Consider the following 24,218-nt stretch of genomic DNA (forward strand, 5'->3'; position numbering starts at 1 on the left):
GTGTATAAACATTTATAATGTGACTCTATTTATCTTAAAATACATCATCGCTTTGAACTTCAGGAGCATTCATACAAGTAGTTAAAAGTGAGGAATTTCCAAATTTTCAGCGATTTTTCGGAGCTTCGTGTACGATTCGTCCAAGTCCTACTGCAGATCGTGGAACGAATTGACTCTCGAGCGAGCCGCGACATCAAAACAAAACTAGAGTGAGTAAAGTAGACTCTCTTGCGGAGTGCGGTGCACGTTGTCAATTCTCTCCGCCTTTCGTCCACATTAACCGGAAATTTCTACACGTAAAGGACTTCCCCGCCTTGACACTGCTCAGGTATGAGTTGGAATTAAGTTAATCTAGTTTTTGAACAGGATTTCTCTCGTAGGCTAATCTTTGAAATATTATGCCAAGTGTCATGTCTCGGATGAATGAATGAATTGTCTACGTGTTCGCAATAGTGGTGGACTGATCTTAGGTGCTAGGGTAAATGACCTCCCCCACCCGAAGTTGGTCAAAACGAGGCTCAGCGGGCCTGTTTGGAGGTCACATTAGTTTGACTAGTGTAGCTTGTGGTAATCGAGACTGGCAAGTTTTTATGGTACGGTCTCGCTGGAGTAGGCCATTTGAAATTTCCTCAAAATCGTAGGTTTATAATGCGGCCAGTTAATTTTAGTCAGTCATGGAATTTAGGAATTATTGGGATTAAGGTTTACGTGTGACATGAGTTAGTTTGGTTTTGATTTTTTGTCGTGAAAGCGTAGTATTTGGGTTAAGTGGAAATAGCCTACCCTTAAACTGCAAAAATCATGGAATTGTAGCAAAAATTAAACAAATTTTTAAAGGTTAATTTGTTCCGACACAATATACAAACCCTCGGTCCTTTAGGTATTATTTCTTTATGGACATTAATTGCTTTCAACATAAAATATAGGTTTTTCTGTTGTATTATGATGTGATTTACATGATTTTGAGGTTTATTTCCATCGCAAATGAATACTTATCCTTCCTGCAAATGATATTGTATACAAAATTAATAAAATTACGATTTGTCAGAATATTGCCCTTCCTTCCATTTTAATATGGCAAAACTGTAATCAGTAAACACAGTTTTGCCGTATTAGCTATGGAGAGGGGGTGCAGTATTCTGACAAGTCGTAATTTTATTAATTTTGTATACAGTATATTATTTGCCGGGAAGGATAAGTATTCATTTGCGATGGAAATAAACCTCAAAATCATTCAAATCACATCATAATACAACAGAAAAACCTATATTTTATGTTGAAAGCAATTAATGTCCATAAGTGAAATAATACCGTCCTTTACATTAGGGATTACTTTCAGGCGTAGGCTGGAAACCGCCGTTGAACTTCAAACAAGGTGGTTAGGCAGTTAACTACCGTCCGGGAGGCGGGAGTACCGCCTGCCCGGATGCAAACATTCCAATTTGCTTTCGACCACCGTGGAATGCAGACGTTGTTCTTCACTCTCTGTCTGACTGCCCTTTTTCAGCCTTTTGATAGGAAAATTCCTTGGTTGTTTTTTTCAGTATGAATGGTGATAAACCTGCTAAAGTCTCCTATCCCCAGCGTGTGTGTCCTGGGGTAGGAGGTGAGAAATGTAATACCTTTCGGTCTAGCGTCAACACAGACCCACACACCCTCTGCCCATCTTGCAGGGGACGTGTGTGTTCACGCGACGCTCCTTGTAGTGAGTGTTGTTCCTGGTCTCCCGAGCAATAGAAGTGGTTCGAAGGGAGGAGACGCTACCGTCGGAAGCCATCAAAGGGTAACACGCCCCTGACAACTCCAGTGGTGGCTAATGTGTCAGGTTCGTTTCTCCCCCCCAAGCGAACTTCCCCTACTTGCTCCCTCTCCCTCAGGTGAGGACCCCCCCTCCCCTTCCTCTTTCGTTTCATCAGGTGTGGAAAGGCGTTGGGGGGGTGGTTGGTCAGGACGTCCTCTCAGGGATCTCTTCTCAAGCTGGGGGGGAAATTTTTCCCCCAGAACGAGCAGAGACTTCCCAGTTTAACCCGACTATTTCCTCAGGTTTCGGGGTGGATAACCAGGTATCAGATCTATCGTCGGCCTGGCTACTCCTGGGTCTACCTGGCATTCCGTCACTGGAGGGTCTGGTATCCCATCTGTCTGGCGCTCCAGTGACAACGCACTCGGCTACCACTATCACCACCACGTCTGTCACTATGTCTGGTTTCTCCAAGCTACCCGTGTCGGTGGCTTCACACCTGGACACCCAGGTTTCAGCTGCCCCTGCCGCTCACCATTCTGTACCGCTGCCTCCTGGGTTCCTGGCCCCGCTCTCACGACCTGGGTCTTCCTACATGTTGACATCAACGGTGCCGTATTTGACTGTTCCTGCCCCTATTGCTGGCCCTGGCCCAATTATGTCTATGGTTGCGGCTCCTCGCTTCCCTGTCTCTCAGCCCGGCTTAACGACTGACTCACTTCCCTGTTTCTCAGCCCGGCTTAACGACTGACTCGTTCCCTATGCCTTCGACCTTGGCCCGGCCCGGCCTGGCTGCTCGCGTGCCACCCAGGCCTTCATTCCTGGCTCCTCCTCCGTATGCTCCTGGCTGCCGCGCTGATGTTCCTGCCCCAGTAACTGCTGGCCCGAGCACTGCCTAAGCTGCCCGGGTTGAGCCTGCTGCTGTGGCCCCCCCCCGCCTGCTCCTGCATGGTTTGGGGACTTGACTATAATCCTGAGGAAGATGGTGAAGAAGAAGTCAAAGAAGAGATCGAGAAAGGTGTTGTTATCTTCGTCTTTGTCTTGGTCATCATCATCGTCTTGGTCTGCTACCTCTTCTTCCTCTTCTCCTTCTGAGGCTTCCCAGCCAAAGAAGAAGAAGCCTGCCTCTCCCCGCCCGAGAAGTCTCGCACCGAGACCTTTAAGGGACTGCCTCCTTCCTCAGGGAAGGCAGTGGGATCTCTCGCTGGCTCTTTCCAATCCACTGATCAGGGAACCGCTGCTCTGGCCCCCAGGTCAGTCACATGGGGAGCCAAGGGCATGCAGACCACAGTCCGCACTTCCCCTGCTGTGCCTAAGAAACCTGCCTCTAACGCCAGCGGGTCCAAGTGGACACTGGTGCGCGAGTCGCTGCGAGTACCCAGGTATCCAAGGAGACCCGGGTACCCCAGGCTGATACGGGAGAAACTTCTCTCTGTTCCCACCGTACAGACCCGGGCGTGGGGCGAGAGAAAGAGTCCGGGCATGCAGGTGCCCCAACTCCTCTTGCTGGTACCTCTGTGAGTGCCGAGCTAGGTTCCCGGGAAAGTGCTTTGGTCCCTCGGGTCCGAATGCCTGGAGAAGCAGAGAAGAGGTCCCCTGCTGAGTCTTCCCGAGAGGCTACGGCCTCGAAGAAGACTGGGACGCGTCTAGAGGACAGCACAAGCTCGCGCCAGCCAGCCGTGGCGCTCGACTCCCTCCCAGTCCTTGGCCACGGATGCGGCCAGCCTGGCTCAGGGGAGGCGAGCGCGCCACTTGGCTCACATGAGGCACTCCGCTCTCCTCAGGAGACTGCTTCACCTAGGCAAAAGCACTCTCCTCGACTTGGGCTGCCGTCACCACCGCAGGTTGGTGACCGCCCCCAGCCCGCTGCCCCTGTTGGTTCTGCCAGCAAGGCCAGTGGAAACACCCAATCCTCCTCGCCTGTCCCCTCTACCTCCTGGGCTCCTTCCAAGGGGCGCGAGTCGGGCAGGAAGAACTCTGGCAAGTTTTCTCCCCAGAGTTCTACCTCAGGGGCATATGTAGGCTACCTGGCTTGGTCCTTGGCTCGACCAGGTCTTACGCCCGCGTGGTTGCAGGAAGGATTACTGGGGTCTGCCGAGGTTCTCCCTCCTGCAGGGAGAGTAGATCAGGAGGACCGCACTCTGGAAGGACTTGAGGGTCCTCTTCCCCAGGATACGGACACCCCTGAGATACAGAGGACGTTTGCGGAGGTTATTGCGCTGATTTGTCAGCACAATGACCTCGGGGGAGGGACCACGGCCTCAACTGTGGATCGTCCGTCGCGCCTCGAATCCTACTGGGGACCCAAGAAGGAACCCAAGGCTTCAGTGGGGCTGCCGTGGTCCACGCTTGTCAAAGGGATCCTCGACCAGGTGAATGGTCTTGAGTCTGGGCAAGACAATTCACTTAGATCGAATCGCTCGGACAAGCTTCTTCCCTCCCTCTGCCTCGCCAGAAGCGCTTCTTTGCACCATTGGAGAGGGCATTGCCGCCTAAACAGGTTGACCCAGACCTGATACGTCTGGATCCAGGTCTTGCGTTGCAGCAGCTTGCGCTGCAGAGAGCATCTCCCTCTCTCAGCAAGAAGCCGCAACCCTGGAAGCCACTGCCATGGCAGCCTTCCAGGCAGTCTCTTGGCTTAATCTGTGGTCCTTCACAGTATCGAAGGTACCTGCTTCCTCGGGCGTTATCGTGCCTGGGGAGGACTCCGCCTTTGGGAGACAGTGCCAGTCTGGGGGTAGGGCCATCTCCTACCTCACCCACCAGATGGCAAACCTGTGGGCAAACCTGGTCCTGAATCGGAGGGACGCCGTTCTCTCTCGCTTCTCCAGGTCTGTAGGACCTGAGTCGGCAATGACTCTGCGGAATGGACCGTTGATGGGTTCCGCCTCTCTCTTCCCTAGGGAGTTGGTGGACGCCGCGGTGGACAAGCGCCGGGCCGATGACAGCGACCAGCTTGTCCACCAGGCAGTGGCCAAGACCTCTGGGTCTTCGTGTTCCACTGCAGCCAGGCCCTCGGGCCAGGCTGGCACTTCCTCGGCCCCTAAGAAGTCCCAGACTTCGAAGGGGTCCCGTGGGAACACCCAGCCTCCTTCTTCCTTTAGAAAGAGCGGGCCTTCCCGCCCCTTTCAGCCCACTTTCCAATCCGGTAAAGGGGGCAAGGGGAAGAAGAAGAAGAAGGGGAAACGCTAGGGGCAGCATTCCCCCCCAAAAGCTGCCGAAGGTGGGGTGTGCCTGTCGAGCCATCGGGCAACATGGCAGCGACAAGGAGCCGAGACCTGGATAGTGGATGTCCTTCGGGAGGGATATCTACTACCCTTCGAGCCTCAGCCTCCCCTCACCTACTCTCCGGTCCATCTCCACACGTACGTCCACGGAACTTCGAAGGACACCGCACTACAGCAAGAAGTCAAGCCATGCTGAGCAAGGGTGCTGTGGAAGTCATGTCGGACCAGTCTCCAGGCTTTTACAGCTGTATCTTTCTCGTAGAGAAAGCCTCAGGGGGATGGATACCGGTCATAGACCTCTCTCCCTTGAACCGTTTTGGATGCTTTTGGAGTCCTCTCTTGCCGATAAAGGCGTCAGGGACAGCTCTAGGGAGTTAGCCTCTCTTTTTACGATGGGAGTGTTAAAGAAGAGAGAACTATGGTGTTCACACACCACTAAGGAGTCACTACAGCACAGAAGTCAGCTCTCCTTTTCTCCCCCCTGGTGAAAGATTATTTGTTTCCACAGTCAACCGTCAATGACACTGTCTCGCACTTACACAAGTCGACCCAGGACCTTTTGTCCAGTCCTCAAGACGTCCAGAGGATCTTCCATCTTTCAACAGGAAGTCGGTCTCACCCTTGCAGCCTCATCCCTGTCGTGGTGGGAGACAAAGATCATTTCCAGACCTTGGTCAAACATCCACTTCATGTCTCGAGCAGTCAAGAAGTCCTCAACTAGGGTTTCGTCAAGGAAATGAAGACCTTGTTCTCCATGCCCCAGTAGGTGCCAGGCTCCATCCCTTCTGGGAGAGGTGGAAAAAGAAAGGAGCAGAACAGTCAATTGTAAAAGGCCACAAGGAGGGCTACTCTATCCTGTTCAGGAAAAAACCTCCATTAGTCAGGAAGCCCATCATCTTGACTGCCTACTCCATAGGCTCAGAGAGGTATTTGGCCCTCTCGGAGGAAGTTTCCACCCTCCTCTCCAAGAGGGCAGAAGAGATAGTTGAAGATGTGAACTTGAAGGGGTTCTACAATTGTCTTTTCGTAGTCCCCAAGTCTTCAGAAGGATGAGACCGGTCCTGGACGTCAGTGCTCTGAGCCTCCTTCAGTAGACAAAATTCAGAATGGAGACGAGTCACTCCATTCTTGTATCTATTCGTCAAGGAGACTGGATGGTCTCAATAGACATGCAAGATGCGTACTTCCACGTCCCCATACACCCAGACTTGAGGAAGTACCTCAGATTTGTTTTCCAGGACCGGGTCTTCCAGTTTCGAGCCCTGTGTTTCAGACTATCGACGGCCCCTCAAGTTTTCACCTGCATTCTTGCTCCCCATGAAGGGAGGCTCCATCTTATGGGCATCATCGCACTCTACCTAGACGATTGGCTTCTATGCTCCCCGGCGAAGGAACAATGCACGGAGGACCTACACAAGACCCTTCTTTTAGCCCAGGATCTAGGCTTATTAATCATTCTTCAGAAATCCCAGCTGGCTCCTTCTCAGGAGATAGTATATTTGGAGAGTGGAATCCTGTCTACGGGCAGTAGACAAGTTTTTCACTCTCCAAACCTGCTCTGTCAACAAATGGATGAGTCTCCTCGGAACTCTGGCAGCCATAGAACAGTTCATGTCCTGGGGAAGATTACACATGAGAGTTCTTCAATTCTTCCTCAGAGCCAGCTGGGACAGGAAAAGTCACCCAGACTCATTCATTTTCCAGTAACCCACGAGATCAAGAAGCATTTGCTTTGGTGGAGGTCCAAAGACAGGTTGCTGGAGGGGGAGTCTCCTCTCATTCAGAACCCCGACCTAAACTTTTATGCAGGTGCATCAGACATAGGCTGGGGGGCTCTCATGGGAGACAAGAGAAGTTTCACATAAATGTGAAGGAGTTAAAGGTGATCCACTTGGGGTTGCAAGCTTTTGTGTCAGAAGTGTTCGGCAAGACAGTGGCTGTCCATTCGGACAGTACCACAGTCCTGTCTTACATCAGCAAACAATGGGGAATGCATTCTTTCTCCCTCTGCGAGGTGGCGAGGGATCTTTTCTGGCCAAGTCAGAATCAGACGAAAACCATAACCAGATTCGTCCAAGGCAGACTGAATGTCCTGGCAGACCAGTTGAGCATACACAGTCAAGTCATTCCCACAGAGTGGACTCAAGATCCACTAGTTTGCCTAGACCTGTGGAAGCTGTGCGGGAAACCAACGCTGGATTGCTTCCTGACTTCCAAGAACCATCGTCTACTGTTATTTTGTTCACCAGTCCCAGACCCCTTGGCATGGGTGACAGATGCCATGTTGCAGGACTGGTCCAACAAAAATCTGTATGCCTTCCCTCCATTCAGGATGATCGGAGAAGTCCTGAACAAGTTCTGATCCCACCAGAATGTGTCGAGGACACTAATAGCCCCATTCTGGCCCTTAAGAGAGTGGTTCCCAGATCTCTTGGAACTTCTGGTAGATTTTCCCAGGCTTCTACCACTAAAACACGATCTGCTCAAACAACCCCATTTCAGACACTTTTATTGAGGGTTGTCAGATCTAGCTCAGACAGGTTACAGACTGTCAAGAAATTACTCACAGCTAAGGGATTTTCAAGGGCGACTGCAGTTTCTGTTGCAAAGTGTAGATGCCAGTCATCTGCCAACGTATGCCAAAACAAGTGGTCTATCTTCCTCACTTGGTACAGAAGTAATGGCATCTTGCCTTCTAAGACTTTTTTACAGAATTTGCAGATTTTCTGTTATTCCTGAGGACCACCAGAGGGTTGTCTTCCTCCACAATTAAAGGTTACAGGTCCATGCTTAACTCGGTTTTCCAGCATAGAGGCCTGGACCTTTCTGCTAACCAGGATATATCCGATCTCGTTAGATCTTTTGACTCAAGTAAGCAAAGGAATATGGATGTGGTCCTTAAATGGCTATCTAGTCCTGTTTTCAAACCTCTTGATTCCATGTCCCCCTAGGAATCTTACTAAGGAGACCTTCTTCCTGGTTGCCCTAGCCACTGCTAAAAGGATCAGTGAAAAACATGCAATTGACAAAAGAGTCGGATTCACTCAAGCGATGCAGTCTGCTCTTATACCCTGGGATTTCTTTCAAAGAACGAGACTCCATCAAACCCTGGCCTTGTTCTTTTAACATCAAGAACCTAGTGCAAGTGTTAGGTTTGGAAGATGAAGAGGGTGCTTTGTCCCGTGAGAGCTTTAAAATATTACCTACGCAGGACTGAGAAGATACGGGGACCTGCCAGTAACTTGTGGTGTTCGGTCAAAGACCCCTCTCGACCCCTTATGAAGAATGTTCTGTCTTTCTTTTTAGGGGACCTCATTCGTGAAGCTCATTCTCATATTGGAGAAGAACTGTTTCCCGTTTTTAAAGTCAGAGCTCACGATATTAGAGCTGTAGCTACGTTGTTAGCTTTTAAGCACAATCTCTCTCTTCCTTTCTCCAAGCTACATATTGGAAATGCAAGTCAGTGTTTGTGTCCCATTACTTAAAGGAAGTGGAAACAATTTTTAATAATTGCAGTACCTTAGATCCGTTGTCACTGGCTGGCATGGTGTTGGGGGAGGAAGTGTAGGAAGTATCCCTTCCATCCTAAATCTCTGCCTTGACATAGGTTGTCGAGTCTTTGGGGGAGCATAGGGGTACTATGTGCTTGGATACCCACCAGTTTTTAGTGGAGGGGTGTTGGTGTTTTTTAATTTTTATGATGTAGGAAATAGTATTTTTTTTTTTTTTTTTTTGGTCTGGTTGTTTTTTGTGATGGTACTACACCCAGGGCAGGGGCAAATTTTTTGCTTTATTAGTGATCGGAAAGGTCCTTCGCTTAAGGCTCCCACTTATGTAGCAGGCACCCCACGGCTATACTGCCATGCCATTACAGGGTAAGCTGAGCAACCAACCAGAGGCAGTATCCTCCTGCATCAGCTCTCTTACCAGGTAAGGAAATAAGTATTGTATCAATGCTGGCAATTTTTTTCTGTCCTCAAATTCATTACAAATACTAATGTTTTGAGGTAGTAGTGGTCCATGCATCCCACCTCCTATCAATATGGGAATCAGCTGTGTAATTACTTGGTAAGTTACTTGTATAAAAATGACATTTTTATGATAAAATAGTTTTATACATACTTACCAAGTAATTACAGATTGAGAGCCCACCCTCCTCCCTGCGCATGGACATAAAAGCACAAACAATTTGAGGTTCTTTGCCAAGTTGTTCCTCTCTTTCCTAAAAGTGGGCAGGACTAGTTACCTACACCAAAACAAAAGATCGCTACTGCGAGTTTTCAAATTTTAGCTGCCGTACTAGTTAGAAACTATAGCTATGCAATTACTTGGTAAGTATATATAAACTTTATTTTATCATAAAAATGTCATTTTTTCCTGGATATAAAACATTATATTTTTCCTTAATGTATACAAATCTGAAGTCTTGTATCATAATCTTGCCTCAAACCATCTCATTTGTTCTTGTTTGCCAAAGGAAAAGTGAGGTGAGCAGGTGGTGCATGCATTACCCTCACCTACTGTATTTGCTGCTAATTACCTACATTGTTATTAAGCTTCAATGGCTGAATCAGCTTGTGCCACAAGATGTATATTTATAAAATACTTCAGGTTTATATATTTAGGAAGATGTCATTTATCATAAGAAATTGTGGTGTTAGTGTGATTTTATATATTTCATTGGTAGATACTGTACTAAAAGTTGCTCTGCTAACTCAAGGCAGGTAGACATTTTGGGGCATTGTACTTTTGCTACATACTGTAATTGATGCTGTGATGTGCTGGTAGTACAAAATCAAAACATTATGAAATGATCATTAAGGTCTTTATGTTAAACATCTAGTGATACATTGCAGATAGGTAAATTTGTCATACTGAGGTTCTTATTAGGCTAGAAGGTGTTGATTCTATGCCCACCAGTGAAAGCATTGATCAAACTAGTACAGTAGTTCAAGAATGTAAGTTGCTAGCTGGTCTGAAGTGTGAATAGCATTTTTGTAGGTGTTTGTTTCTTTTCAGTAATTTCGAGGCCACCCTTATTGGCATGGCATCACTGCTAACAAGGCTCGCCAGTAAGTGTATTTTTCATTAGTGTGCTCAGGTAACTAAATATGCTTACCATAATATGTGCATAGACTTAACTTTGTGAGACATTCTTCTAACCATGAGTGTAAAGCAGTGTATGGAATTAAATGGTGTACCAGTAAATATGAAACGAAAAGTTATCAGAAATTAGTTGGTTTGCCCTTGAAATAGCCACCTTAACATCTCAAATAGCCTTTTTTCATTGCATTGGATAAACTCCATAATATTGTATATTCTGTATTTTCAATTTTAAAAGTGTTTAAGGGTTTTGTTCTCAGGATGAAGTGTTCAAGTTTACAGTATTTAAAATTGTTGCTTTATGCTGTTGCATGAAATTAAAGGAGTAAAACCTTATTTTGTTTGATGAACTGTGAGATTTTCATGTGTTGTAACTGTAATGTAAACAGCCTACATAAGAGCATTGTTGATAACTTCAGAGTATTGTAGTTGTTAAAAACAATACTTTATATCATTAACATCAAAGCAATATGGTTGCCCAGCAGTTTCTAAAAGAGTAGGAGGTATGGTAATGGACAACAGTTTTTAGCAAAAATTACCAGTATTTCAAGGTAGTGTGTAAGTTGCCCAAGGAGAAATTTGAAGATTGACTGTGAGAGAAGCAGCAGTTTGTAAGTTTTGTAGATATAGTGTACTGCACATTAATTCATTTAGATTCAAGTGCCTGTGTTCCTTCTCGCTCTATTGCCCTTTTTCCAATTACTAACGTTGAGGGTGGGAGACATTACTTTTGCATGATGTGGTGTCTCCTAAGCTTTTGATTTTGTACTACCATACTTTGTTGCTGCCACTCTAAAGAATTAAAGGAAAATTTTTGTGTCAGTGTAGTAAGGAAACTTAGTGTCCAGGACTTCAAATCCTGTTTGGAAAACTTATTGAACTGGTGTAAAGCTCTTTCCCTTCCTGCCTTCAAGAGACCTATTCGGTGTGTTTGTGTGTGTGTGAAATTGTTTGTTCTTGATGATGATTGTAAAGTAGTACTTGAAATGCTTTAGGTTTTAGTAGATCATAGATCCTAATACTGCTGTACTTCAGTCTTTTCACTCAGATCTGTAAATTGGGTGAACAAGAAAACTTAGCTGGTATTGGAGGACAAAAGCAGTTACAGTACTCTACTGTGCTTGGTGGAGTTGGAAGTCACTTTGACTACAGGTTCACAGCTTGAACATTTTCAGAATCTGAATTATTCCTTTATTCTCTGCTATACAGTTCTTAAGCATTATGCTGTAACATCATATGTTGTCCAGGATTTGTTATTAAAAAAAATGTGAAACAGTTTTGTAATGACAAGAATTAAACATTGACCAATAATGTCTCATACTGATAAATAATCAAGTGATTCATCTTGGGCTGCACCAGTCTGCTGCTCTAACAACTTTGCCGAAAAATTTGATCGCCATCTAGATAAATGGATCAGGGAACTAACCTAATTAGGGTGACTCTAAAATATTTCATGATATTCTATGATTTATGAGAGGTAATTACTTCTCACTTGGACTTGAAAGCTGTCAGTTATTATTATAATGCTCCAGTGCCTAATGTTGGAAAATGTTGGTTTCTAGTTGATGCATTCTTAGGATATGAAAATACTAATGGCACACAGCATCTGTTTCAGCTATAACTAGATCAAATATGGTGCTGTGTAATATCCTAGTACTACATGTGAATGATTGTGTAGTACCACAAAAAATCAATACCTTGTGTGAATGGTACATCATAGAATTGATGATAAACTGAAGTAAATCAGACTAAGTACTTTAGTCTGTTCTAATTATCACACTTGTACCTTCATGAATAATTAATAAATTCCCTGCCTGGCTGAATTTCTGAGCTGAAAATGCACTACACTGGTAATGACGTATATATTTTGTAGAAACCTTCCATTCAAGCCATGGAATTTTTTTTTTTTTTTTTTTCACCCAGTGGTCTGATTAAGCTGGTAAGCTGTTATCAGTAATAAGAATAACAACAATAATACCTTATTGTAATAATAATAGTAATGGTAAATAATACTGTACCCTGTAATGATAATAATTTTAGAAAAAACTTTAATCAGGAGGTTTATTGGACGTGAAATATTGAAGTTCAGAAGTACTGTACAGCATAGCAGCATTACTGTAGATTTTAACAAAACTGTAAAGTAAAACAAAAGCTTGGGTTAAATTTCACTTTAATTTAGTAACTTATTTCTCCAATAATGTCTACAAGATATATTGATGCAATTCGGTATTACATTTGATGTCTCTCCCTCTCTTTCTCTCTTGCTATCACCTATTGATTTTGCATTAAGCTATTATCTGGAAGGCTGGAGAGCTAATGATTTATTGGACTAAAGGTGGATGTTACCCTTCAGTTTCTTCCTTTATGGGTAATTGGACCTATTGAATTTCTATAAGTAGTTTCATTTAATACTAGTTTTTGGACATATTGATGAAAAGCACATCCTTACATGCTGTCAGTTCTGGTACACTGTTTAGTTTGTATATTATTTTCCTTTACATGTCTGCTACTGGGATGAATTTTTTGTTTCACTCTCTTGGTCAGTATATTGAATAGTCAACTTCTTTTATGCTTATTATATTGGATTTTGTTAAAAATTTTGTTGAGAACTTTGCTGTTTTAAATTGAAGTTACCTTACTACGCAGAAATGTTTGGTCAACTAGACAACCTTGTTGAGGTACTGTACATGTATACCTACAGTGTTCTAGTGAAAAAACATATAGTTTCTACAGTTCAGATTGGTAGCTCAGCAGTCCCCAATTAAAATTACATTGTAGAAATATTCATAATTCATGTTGAGTGAACTCTTTTGTTTGTGTGTCATTTTGTAAGTGTCTTTGAGTATTTTTGCCAATTTTTTTCTTCATACTTGACTAGATTCATGTATCTTTAAAGTGTGAAATGGTTAAGTAATTTAATTTTTTATCAGTGAAATTTGTTATTGATTTTACCATGTTAATTTATATCCTTTTTTCCTGGATGTAGTTATGTGGTAAAATTTGTCCATGTTTTATAAGCTAGAAACTAGATGTGAATCCGTGAGAGTAGCTATATGAGGTATTCTCTACCTGTCTCCCTTCAGTTGGTGAGTTACAGGCTGTCAGAGCAGGTTGGTCTCTCTCTCTCTCTCTCTCTCTCTCTCTCTCTCTCTCTCTCTCTCTCTCTCTCTCTCTCTCTCTCTCTCTCTAAGCTTTTCTCTTAGAGTGGGTTACAGTACAGGCAGTTTGTAGAATTGTAAAAGTTGTTTATACAGTTATGTTGTGATGACTGATGAAAACCTTTCAAGATACTGTATTACTTTATGTAAATGGTTGGTTTCTTACAAAGCCATAGCTCCCTCTCTCTCTCTCAGTATGGCATCACCAGTAATCCTTACTGTCTAATGGGAAGCCTGAGTAGTGTAGTGAGGTGACCTAGTTGTGTTTTGCATTGTGAGATTTGCAAAATATTACAGTACATTGAATAAGTTGGAGGGCAAGGAAAATTGTGCATATAATCTTTTATTATTTAAGTTATTGATCCAGGTTTTTTAAAACTTGGTTTTCATCTCTTTGTGTTTGAATTGAAGTTATTACTCTGCTCTTCTTTGGGTTTATTTTATTTTCATCAGAGCTACAAATTGTGAAAAGTGAATTACATTTATTTATACTGTATGTAATACATCTTGGTGAAATCTTTTTTGGAATTAGTCAATATTGGATGGCAGTTCTTATGTCCCCAGTAGGGAGTTAGTTTTGGTAGCTTACCCCAAATGGTGCACTGTAGGCATTACTAAAAGGTGTTTGCAGTGTTCCTTCAGCCTATAGCTGCACCAAAATTTTAGCCTTGGACTTTACCTCCATTCCTGCTTCCTTTCTTCAGTCTTGATGTTCAACCCTTTTAACTATTACTTTAGTGCAGTCATGGATTAATCTTGTATTCTCACCCCTTGAGGCTTGTATTTCATGTCATTTATTTCCTAGATCTGTGTTCTGTTGTCCAGACAATCCAATTCCCTCTTTTTTACTGTTTGAAATTCTGAATGTCTGGAAGTGCCCCAGTGCTTAGCTTTATCAGCTAAATTTCATTATTCATTCAATTCTCATGTTAGTGTTGCATCTCCCCATATTTAACGGGAATTCTTTGGAGATAGTTTACATCTCCAGTTATCATGAACCCAATTTTAAAGCTGTGTGTCATTAATTGTTGTAAATTACCATCATTAACTTTCATACATGCAACTAAATTTAAGGTACATTTTGTCTAACCTTAGACCATCAATGATTTTTTTTTTTTTTTTTTTTTCCATCTGTTTCTCACACGTACCTTTCTGCCACACTACTTTACTTTCCATAGGTTTTCACTTCTTATAATATGTGATCAAACCCTTACAGTAAGTTCTATGGAACCTAACAAATTGGACTTGTCAAACAGCAAGCACATTTTAATAATGTTCTAGTTACAATTCCTGCTTTTGAAAATATTTTAGCTTATACAAGATAATTTATCATCTGTATTGCAGTACTTGAAAGTTGCAGGTAATGAAGATGACATATTTTGAAACTTGAAGGAAAATTATTCTTCACTGTCATTAGAAACACCTGTGAAGTTCTTTTTTTAGGAATATTTTGCTCCAATGTAATATATATAATGAGGCTACTTGAGTCCCATATCTAGACTCAGAGGCTATTCGCATAAAGAATTTTGCGTTTCCACGAGAGAGACAAAATGGAGCAAGGTAAAGTGAAAGAATATGGATGAGGCAAAGTAGATGTGAAGTAAAATGCAGGAAAGCAATTCAGTTATCTTGTGTATTGGAGGCTTTCTATGGGTTTTGCCGAGTGAATTAAATATCTTTTTACATGGAGTTTTTTTTTTTTTTATCTTTTGAGCTGTTTATTTGTAGAAATACTTCATGTATTGATTTCTGATTTTGAAGGAATTTTCATAATGTAGCATGGTGATGAGGAGTAAAACGTGCATACAAAATTTTAAATGTTTTTGCAGTGGTGGAGGTAACATGCAATGGCAGGCTGCATCATAAACTGTCTCCATTAATATTGGTTAGCAATTACCCTGTATAGCATTGACAGCTTTTACATGGTACCTATGGATTTTTGGGAGTGAAGTAAAATTAGATTACAGTATTGCTATTTTATGAAATATGACACTATAAAACTGAAGACTGTCTGAATGGCATTGCATGTCCAATGGAAATGTTTCTCTAAATGTATGATCATTTGAAGCAGCTTCTATTCAGTGACAAGGTAGTTGACTTCATCTTTCCTTCAGGTACTGTGGGTTGCAGTCTCTCTCACGTAGCTTTCAAGATGACACCTCGCCCTCTGGTTTTGTGTGGCCCGTCAGGTATGTTTCTCATAAACTTATAGCTCTGTGTGGTTTTCCAGTCCAACTTGTAAAGAAAATAATATAATTGAAGGAAAATTAACTGAATTGGTATTAACCCTTAAACACCTACTGGACGTATCATACGTCGACTAAAATTGTCTGTTGGGTGCCAAGTGGACGTACCGTACGTCAACTACAAAAAATTTCAACCTTCGGTCAACTTTGACTCGACCGAAATGGTCGAAAAACGCAATTGTAAGCTAAAACTCATACATTCTAGTAATAGTCAATCATGTACCTTCATTTTGCAACAAATTGGAAGTCTCTAGCACAATATTTCGATGTATGGTGAATTTTTGAAAAAAACTTTTTCTTACGCCCGCGCTGTAACTCGGCCGAAAATTTCAGAAATTCTTTCGTCATTTTGTCGTAATTTTTGCACTGTTCTATATTAGCCGTTACATAAAGTTTTATATATGAAAATGTGCACAATTTCATGTACAATACAACAGAAAATAATTCATGGTTGTAGCTTTTATCAGTTTTGAAATATTTTCATATAAATCACGATAACTGCCAAAATTTCAACCTTCAGTCAACTTTGACTCGACCGAAATGGTAAAAAAATGCAATTGTAAGCTAAAACTCTTACATTCTAGTAATATTCAATCATTTACCTTCATTTTGCAACGAATTGGAAGTCTCTAGCACAATATTTCGATTTATGGTGAATTTTTGAAAAAAACTTTTTCCTTACGTCCGCGCCAGAAATTCTTTCGTCACGTTGTCTTAATGTTTGCACTGTTTTATATTAGTCGTTACATAAAGTTTTATATATGGAAATGTGCGCAATTTCATGTAGAATACAACAGAAAATAACTCATGGTTGTAGCTTTTATCAGTTTTGAAATATTTTCATATAAATCACGATAACTGCCAAAATTTCAACCTTCGGTCAACTTTAACTCGACCGAAATGGTAAAAAAACGCAATTATAAGCTAAAACTCTTAATTTTAGTAATATTCAATCATGTACCTTCATTTTGCAACAAACTGGAAGTCTCCAGCACAATATTTTGATTTATGGTGAATTTCTGAAAAAAAAAAAACTTCTTACGTCTGCGCGTGGTAACTCGGCCGAACATCTCAGAAATTCTTTCGTCATGTTGTCGTAATGTTTGCATCGTTTTACATTAGTCGTTACATAAACTTTTATATATGAAAATGTGCGCAGTTTCATGTAGAATACAACAGAAGATAGCTCATGGTTGTAGCTTTTATCAGTTTTGAAATATTTTCACATAAATCACGATAACTGCCAGAATTTCAACCTTCGGTCAACTTTAACTCGACCGAAATGGTAAAAAAACGCAATTGTAAGCTAAAACTCTTACATTCTAGTAATATTCAATCGTTTACCTTCATTTTGCAATAAATTGTAAGTCTCTAGCACAATATTTCGATTTATGGTGAATTTTTGAAAAAAAAATTTCCTTACGTCTGCGCGGTAACTCGGCCGAACATCTCAGAAATTCTTTCGTCTCGTTGTCGTAATATTTGCACCGTTTTATATTAGTCGTTACATAAAGTTTTATATATGAAAATGTGCGCAATTTCATGTACAATACAACAGAAAATAACTCATGGTTGTAGCTTTTATCAGTTTTGAAATATTTTCATATAAATCACGATAAATAGAAAAAATTTGACTTTCGGTCAACTTTAACTCGACCGAAATGGTCGAAAACTGCAATTGTAAGCTAAAACACTTACAGTCTAGTAATATTCAATCAATTAGCTTCATTTTTCAACAAACAGGAAGTCTCTAGCACAATATTTCGATTTATGGTGAATTTTTTAAAAAAACATTTTTTTACGTCCGCGCGTTACAAATTCATGCATCATTTTGTGATAATATTTTCTCTTTGTTGCTTTGATCGTTTTACAATTTGTTTTATACCAAAATCATCGCAATTTAGTGTACAATACAACTAAAAAAAATTAACTCATTAGCTTTAACCGTTGTGCTTACAGTGCGATTTGTATACAATTATATGAGTTTTTTTTTTCGCTGTCATATATTCCAATATTTATATATGATAATGATATTTTTTTTCATTTCTGATGGTTGCATACTAAACTTCAGGCAATGACAAAAAAAGGAGCCAAAAATGAACTCTTAATCTTAAAAATTAAGCATGCTGTGATTTTTTGAAAAAAACTTTTTTTCCGCTTCGGCGCTAACTCACCGAACGCCGCCGGCATACGGGAGACGTTTTTGTAAATAGAGGCTCGGCGTTTAAGGGTTAATAACAATTGCCAGAAGTGTTACCGCTGTGAATATTGTGTACATATTTGCCCATGTGTCCTTCCCCAACCTTATATTAAAGTAGGATATGTGAAGTGAATGGTAAGTATATATATCATCCTAAATGTATAGTTGAATTGTGAATATTGTGTACATATTTGCCCAGGTGTCCTTCCCCAAGCTTATATTAAAATAGGATGTGAAGTGAATGGTAATTATAAATATCCTAAATGTAGTTGAATTAGGCTACTCACTTAAGTTTGTTACAAAAAATAATGTTTTAAAATCACAGAATGATTTATGGGATGCCATTTTATGAAGTAGAAGCTACCTGGGAGGCTGTGGGTCTGTGCAAGCCTAGTGATAAGTGAGCCAGGGTTTGATTCCCTGTTAAAACTCCTTTTGAACACTGCTAAATGAGGTCCATTTGCTGTAGTGTTGATTTGAAAGTGTACAGATTCAATCCATATTGTCTTCCATGTAGATTTAAATAAAAAAAATCCATCTTATTACAGCTTCTGCATGAAAATAGGAATCTAAGGTGTTCCTAGATAATTTAGACATCATGTGTCATTGCATGATATAAATTGCTTTCGGTTTGTTCAAGAAGTCCCACATTTACCTTTTGATAACAATGATATGGTAAGAATAATGAAGTTTATTATTAATGGTTTTCAGTCATTTCATGTAAAAGCCCCAGTTATATATATTTAGCTAGTTAGTCTGTGATTCTTCCTTTGTCTTGCAGAGGGAACATGTTATAAACTTTATTATGGCCTGGCATTATTTGTAATTCATCTTAGGTGCAGGCAAGTCAACATTGCTAAAGAAACTGCTAGAAGAGTTCGGACCACACTTTGGTTTTTCTGTATCTCACACGACTCGATCATCAAGGCCAGGAGAAGAGAATGGCAAAGATTACTTCTTTGTTTCAAGAGATGAAATGCAAGAAGCTATAGACAATGGGGAGTTTATTGAACATGCAGAGTATTCTGGTAAGTCATATTTTTGTGAAAAACTCTTATTCGCAGACAACTTCATTTTTCTAGAATACCGAGACCTTATTATAGTAGAATTTATGATCCACTTCACTGTCTTGCTTTTCAGTGTTCTTAAAATTGACATCGGCTTTACTTACATGGTTTTAATACATTTTACCTTTTCTATTTTATACTGTGCTTTGTGTCAATAGGAAGCTATCACTTTATTTTTATGAAAAAATATGACCCTTTTGGAATTTCCCTATTGAGCATGCCTTTGTTTATGTATTAGTGAATTGCCTAGTTGATGATTAAAGAAGTCATTTAATCAACTCCTTTGTTGTGATACTGTAGAAGGAGAGAAACTAAAGATTAAAAGTTCGACATTTACAGAAATGCGGATTGTAATGATGCGTAATCTTACTTTTATGAGCATTTCCAATTTTTTAATTCCTGTTGCTAAATATTTGAACAATTCAACCTTATTAATCTTTGCTCCATCAAGTGTTGATTTCATTCCTTCATGCATACTGCCCTTGCTACTACTGGTTTCCTTCCATTTATCTGGAGTCCCATACATTTTGAGCATTTGCTGCTGAATTCTGCCATAGTACTGTAATAGTTTTTTTCTCTTATTTCTAACAGGAAACTTGTATGGGACAAGTAAAAAGGCAGTTGATGATGTATCGGGTAGTGGCAGAATATGCATATTAGATATTGATATGCAAGGAGTTATACAGGTGAAAGATTCAGAACTTCATCCATATTATCTTTTCATCCAACCACCATCTATAGAGGTAAGGGCAATACAGCAGACCTTAGATTTCTAGAATTATAATCTTAAGTAAAACTCTCTGCCGATTCACATAGATCAGCAACAGAGGTTGTGTTTTAGGGGTAATTACACATTCCTTGTAACCAGTGCTCCCCAGTTTGCAGATTATCAGCTTCCCTTTCCTGTTGAGATGTCACAGTGTCCCATTTCCCTGAGTAGTAGGTCTTTTAAGTTTACAGTATATTGCAAAACTGGAACACTTGTACTGGTAGTGTTATGGATGTAGTGCTCCCAAGTTTGAGAGAACCATACAGGGCTGTTGTATGAGGTATTCATTGATTGTCTGTGGGTCAAGTAGAACTTTGAATGTGAAAGTGTGTCACTTTCAGACTTTTACCCAAGAAAATCTTTTACTCTTTCGATATAGGCATAATAAAGAGCAGTACTAGCTAGTGTGTTCATATAACAGACTGAATATTTTTGTCATTCCACTGTAAAGCTAATTTATAATAGAAAAAAAATATAGTCATGGTAGAAATGTCGTATTTGCTTAATAATGAAGTGGCCAGCTGTTGTAGCTTACGTTTTGTAGCACAGCCAAACCCGTATGATTATTTTATGATCATTTAAATTAGTGTGTTCTGTCCAGTAATCTTCACCACTTATTGGCAGGAACTTGAACAACGCTTGCGAGCTCGAGGGACAGAAACCGAAGAAAGTTTAAGCAAGCGCTTAGAAACTGCCAAAAAGGAATTGGAGTATGGGGCTGTCGAAGGAAATTTCGACAAGATCATTATAAATGACAGTATTGACGAAGCGTATGAAGAACTGCGGGAGTTTATCAAGCCCATCGTAGATAGCAAATGATGTGTGTGAAATTTATAGAGATCTTGGTCTTTTTATTTTTATTTTGTTTAGACTGTAGCATTTCCTTTGCATTTTATTTTCTATGAATGCTGTCAGTATCCTGGCATAATTTATTTTTTAATGTAAAATTAGTTATATATTTTCAAAATGTTGTGATTTTTATATGCTGCTCTAGTTTACAATTAAAACTAGAACAAAACTGGCCACTAATTTGTTCCAGATAATAGGTATTGAAAACATTTGAATATCATAAAAAATTTGGATATATTTGCCTGATATTTTAGATTATGAAATTTAGGTCTTGAAGACCAAGTGCTGGAACCCATCAGGATTATTCAGCGGCGCCGATACTTTAGAGAATGTAGAATTTTAATGTGTATTTAAATGCAGTAATAGCCAGGTAAAATGAATAAGCACAAAAAATCTTATTCATATAGCATGATTTCAGGTGACTTTTTTTATTTTTTGCGCTTTTTTTCAGTAATTTTTGGGTAAAATTTCCAATTTCTTCATGGTATTGGGAGTCCGTGTGGAATGTGATACAATACCTCACTTAATTTTGGTCAGAATTCAGGAGACATTAAAGTTTCGGTTCATATTTTAGTGTTTGTTGACATTTGGATGAGAAAAGCAGCTAATTGCGCGTTGTTCGAACCCTGCATTTTTTATTATGCATTTATGACAAAAGTATATTGGTTATATCAAGGAAATTATTGCTTTTCAAAAGAATATTCCAGGTTAGCTTATTACCAAAGAATAGCATATTGTGAATAAAGATGATTCATCTTATGTTGCAGGGCACACACTGTGGAAGCTAGATGGTTGTTACCTCGCTCTTTTTTTCCTTCATTTTTTAATGAGAAAAATGTGGTATCAAGGGTTTTATAGTTATTTATTACAACCAGTAATGTATTTTCATTTGCTATGCACTCTTTTTGATTAATTAGAGATGAAGTGGATTGTAGTGATACAGTTGGGCTACTGTTTGTGGAATTAGTTTTGAGATTAACCAGTGTTAATGAGAAGTCCGTGCTGAGCACTAACTTCCAAAAGCATCTTAATTTTATTTTGTAAAAAATGTCAATATCTGTTACCCTTGAAATTCTGAATCTTGTGCAGCTTTTACGGCACTAAAAAATTTGTATTAGCTTCTGTTATTATGCCGTACTTTTTAACTCTCAAACCTTGAAGCGATAGTTTCATCGTTCTTACAAAAATTCCACATCAGGATACCATCAATGTATCTAAACATTAAAAAATGTAAGAATTTCATTTGAGTTGTGCATTATGGTTGAAGCATAAATTGAAAAGCAATTTTGACATTTAGTTCACATTTCAGTTCTATTCCAGACATTTTTTTTTTGAGGACCATTTGACATGGGAATGTCCAGGAGGGTTTTTACGATTTAGCTTTAGGTGTGACTTTGCTTTATTACTCTGGGTTTTCAGTTTGAGGAAGGTATGCGTTGTATACAGAAAAGAATGCAAAAACATTGCTGGGCTTGCCTGCCACTATTGTATATGCACCATCAAATGCACTCTAGGGTTAAGGTTGTCATGTTGTGATACTGTTGTTTTTTTCTGAAGATACTACTATAACCAAGAACTGAATAACTCCTGTTATTTTATAGTAACTACTTAATATTTATTACATCCCATGCTAAACAAACTTTATTAGTATGTTTTCACTATGTATATTATTGTTAAATAATGACACTATGCACTTGTTTGTTTACAGAGTAAAACAGTACATTCTTATCATAAATGTATTCACTGTTGGGGGTCCAGCCATTATGATAATTAGTTTCCCTTAGCTATGCTCAGCACTTATTTGTGTAGTATAGTGTTTCCTTTTAGTGACTGAAAGGACATGTATATCTTGTCTATAAATTTTTGTTGCTCTCCAAGTCACCTCCCCCATTTAGAGTAAAGTAGGTTTATTTTATTATTTTTTGTAGGTGATGCATTCCTAGAATCATTGTTTGTGATAGTTATTTTTTGTAGACTTTTGTGTAGAACATAGAACAAAAATAAAGCAATTGTAATTCAACTAAAAATTAGATTATCACTGTACAAATAATGAAGTACATTAGTGTAACATACTCAGATGCTTCTCTGAAACAAATTGGTGTTAAATGTATTTATTTGTTAAGAAAGCAGTGATTCTGGTTATTTGAAAATGTAATGATGATAATAAACGGGCCTTATGTACATGTCTTATTCACTCATTGAATCCCAAGCATTTAACTGAACTTACTATCCAAGAATTACAGTTCATGGAATTAGCAAGTTACTATTTTTGGTGAATGTAGGTGTTTACTAGAGAGTAGATAGCTTACACAAAATAAGGGTGTGTATGGAAATGTAAACTCTTGGCAGTCCCAGACAGGACACCATTCTTCCATAAGAAGCCTGTTACATGCTGCCCCTGCAAGATGACCTGCCACTGCAAATTTTTAGGTGTTGGTCAGCTGTAACTCTTCCATATGATTTCCCTGTTGTAACCTTAGAAAGATCCCAGTTGTTTGGAGGACCATTTCCTGGGTTAGCAAGCAATCGAAAACTGGTTGGAGGTGGGTATGAGGCAGCACAACATCCTGCAGTTATAGGACTTGCTCTTAGCCCTAGTCCTAAGTGAGTTTTGCTGCTGGATTAATAACCGAAAATTCCACCTTGGTCACTGATCAATGGAGCCAAGAAGATACAAGAACCAGGCATCAGGGTTGCCTAGCAATAACTTCTTAATATGGACAAAAGTCAATACTCAGTTCTCCCAAAGCTTCGACCAAGAAGTAAAAACGTCACTGCAGTCAGCTCCAGCATAAGGAAGCAGGATCCAGAAGTCTGCATGGTATCTAACAGTCCTGGAGCAAACCACTGGTGTACCTATTTGCACTGGGCTTGAACACCAAGCTCCTTGTTTTGCTGAGAGCTGATCCAGCAGCCTGAAAACTTAATGACATTAGGACCACTCTCCTTCGCCTAATCAGGCAAGTATTAGGTCACAGCCTCCAAATGCCCCAACAAAATATTTGCCTATCATACCACTTTGGTCATAGCAGGGCAGGTTTGCAGAACTTCAACCATTACTAGACCATCCAAGCAGCCTGACAACCACAAGACCCCTGAACCACAACCATTACTAGACCATCCAAGCAGCCTGACAACCACAAGACCCCTGAACCACCCAAACTTCCTGAAAATCCCATGACGACCTAGACAGCATGCATCTTCATGGCCTTTTAGAGATAGCTGCTACAGCCACTGCCTCTTCCTGTTGACTTGACCATTCACCTATACCAAGCAAAGTGACTAGGATGTGTAACCGGCGCAAGTGAGAGGGACAGTATGATCAATATCACTGATTGCAGATGCCCTCCTCCACCTTCTGTACCTCTAGAAGAATTGGTAGTTTTATAAAGTCATAAGTTTGTAGGGCAGCCCTCTCACAAGAGTTGAAACTCTGAAGCATTGAAGTGATGCCTTCTGTATGTCTAAGAAGGCTTTTCCAATGCTTGAGAAGGAGCTAATTAGCATATGCAGGCATACAAACATTGGGGCTGCAATACAGGTAAATTCTGAGATTCAAACCGGTACTAGCTCCCCTGCAACTTTTTAATCAACATGACTATCTGCAAAAAGATGCAAGATTTATGTTATTTACCACAAAGACAGCTAATAAAAGAATTTCATGATATTCAACCTTTCCTGGAAACCTATCCAATCAAACACCCAAATGACTGGAAGACACTTGATGGATTTTCTGTTACCTTGGAGAATACTGCAGTAACTGGAAAAGGGAGAGAGATAATAACAACTCTTTTACAAAATGATCTGCAAGGAAACTGTCAATTTTCAAATTACACTTGATTTTTCATACAAAAGTAT

The 24,218-nt window shown here is 40.3% G+C and overlaps 2 protein-coding genes across 3 annotated transcripts; both read left to right on the plus strand.

The window, feature by feature from the left end:
- Positions 1 to 189: 189 nt before the first annotated feature.
- On the plus strand, positions 190 to 22,541 carry LOC136832700 (guanylate kinase). Of its 2 annotated transcripts, XM_067094139.1 has the most exons (6): positions 196 to 328; positions 9,988 to 10,040; positions 15,344 to 15,418; positions 18,512 to 18,703; positions 19,334 to 19,485; positions 20,136 to 22,541. In XM_067094139.1, the coding sequence occupies exons 2-6, from the start codon at positions 10,013 to 10,015 to the stop codon at positions 20,328 to 20,330; spliced, it is 642 nt and encodes a 213-aa protein (XP_066950240.1). In that variant the 5' UTR covers positions 196 to 328; positions 9,988 to 10,012; the 3' UTR covers positions 20,331 to 22,541. The 2 variants fall into 2 exon arrangements, with proteins under 2 accessions (XP_066950241.1, XP_066950240.1); XM_067094140.1 differs by lacking the exon at positions 9,988 to 10,040 and having other exon boundaries at positions 190 to 328.
- Positions 6,138 to 6,833, plus strand: LOC136832919 (uncharacterized). Its single transcript, XM_067094577.1, has one exon. The coding sequence runs from the start codon at positions 6,138 to 6,140 to the stop codon at positions 6,831 to 6,833; it is 696 nt and encodes a 231-aa protein (XP_066950678.1).
- Positions 22,542 to 24,218: the final 1,677 nt, after the last annotated feature.

This window comes from Macrobrachium rosenbergii, chromosome 50 (genome assembly GCF_040412425.1).
Source record: "Macrobrachium rosenbergii isolate ZJJX-2024 chromosome 50, ASM4041242v1, whole genome shotgun sequence".
In the NCBI taxonomy this organism is placed as follows: Eukaryota; Metazoa; Arthropoda; class Malacostraca; order Decapoda; family Palaemonidae; genus Macrobrachium; species Macrobrachium rosenbergii.

Excerpts from the sequence above, each read along its gene's own strand:
- LOC136832919 (XM_067094577.1), top strand. The coding sequence starts at position 6,138 with ATGCAAGATGCGTACTTCCACGTCCCCATACACCCAGACTTGAGGAAG.
- LOC136832700 (XM_067094139.1), top strand. The coding sequence starts at position 10,013 with ATGGCATCACTGCTAACAAGGCTCGCCA. Across the intron at positions 18,704-19,333 it reads TGAACATGCAGAGTATTCTG|GAAACTTGTATGGGACAAGT; the intron begins GTAAGTCATATT and ends TATTTCTAACAG. Across the intron at positions 19,486-20,135 it reads TCCAACCACCATCTATAGAG|GAACTTGAACAACGCTTGCG; the intron begins GTAAGGGCAATA and ends ACTTATTGGCAG.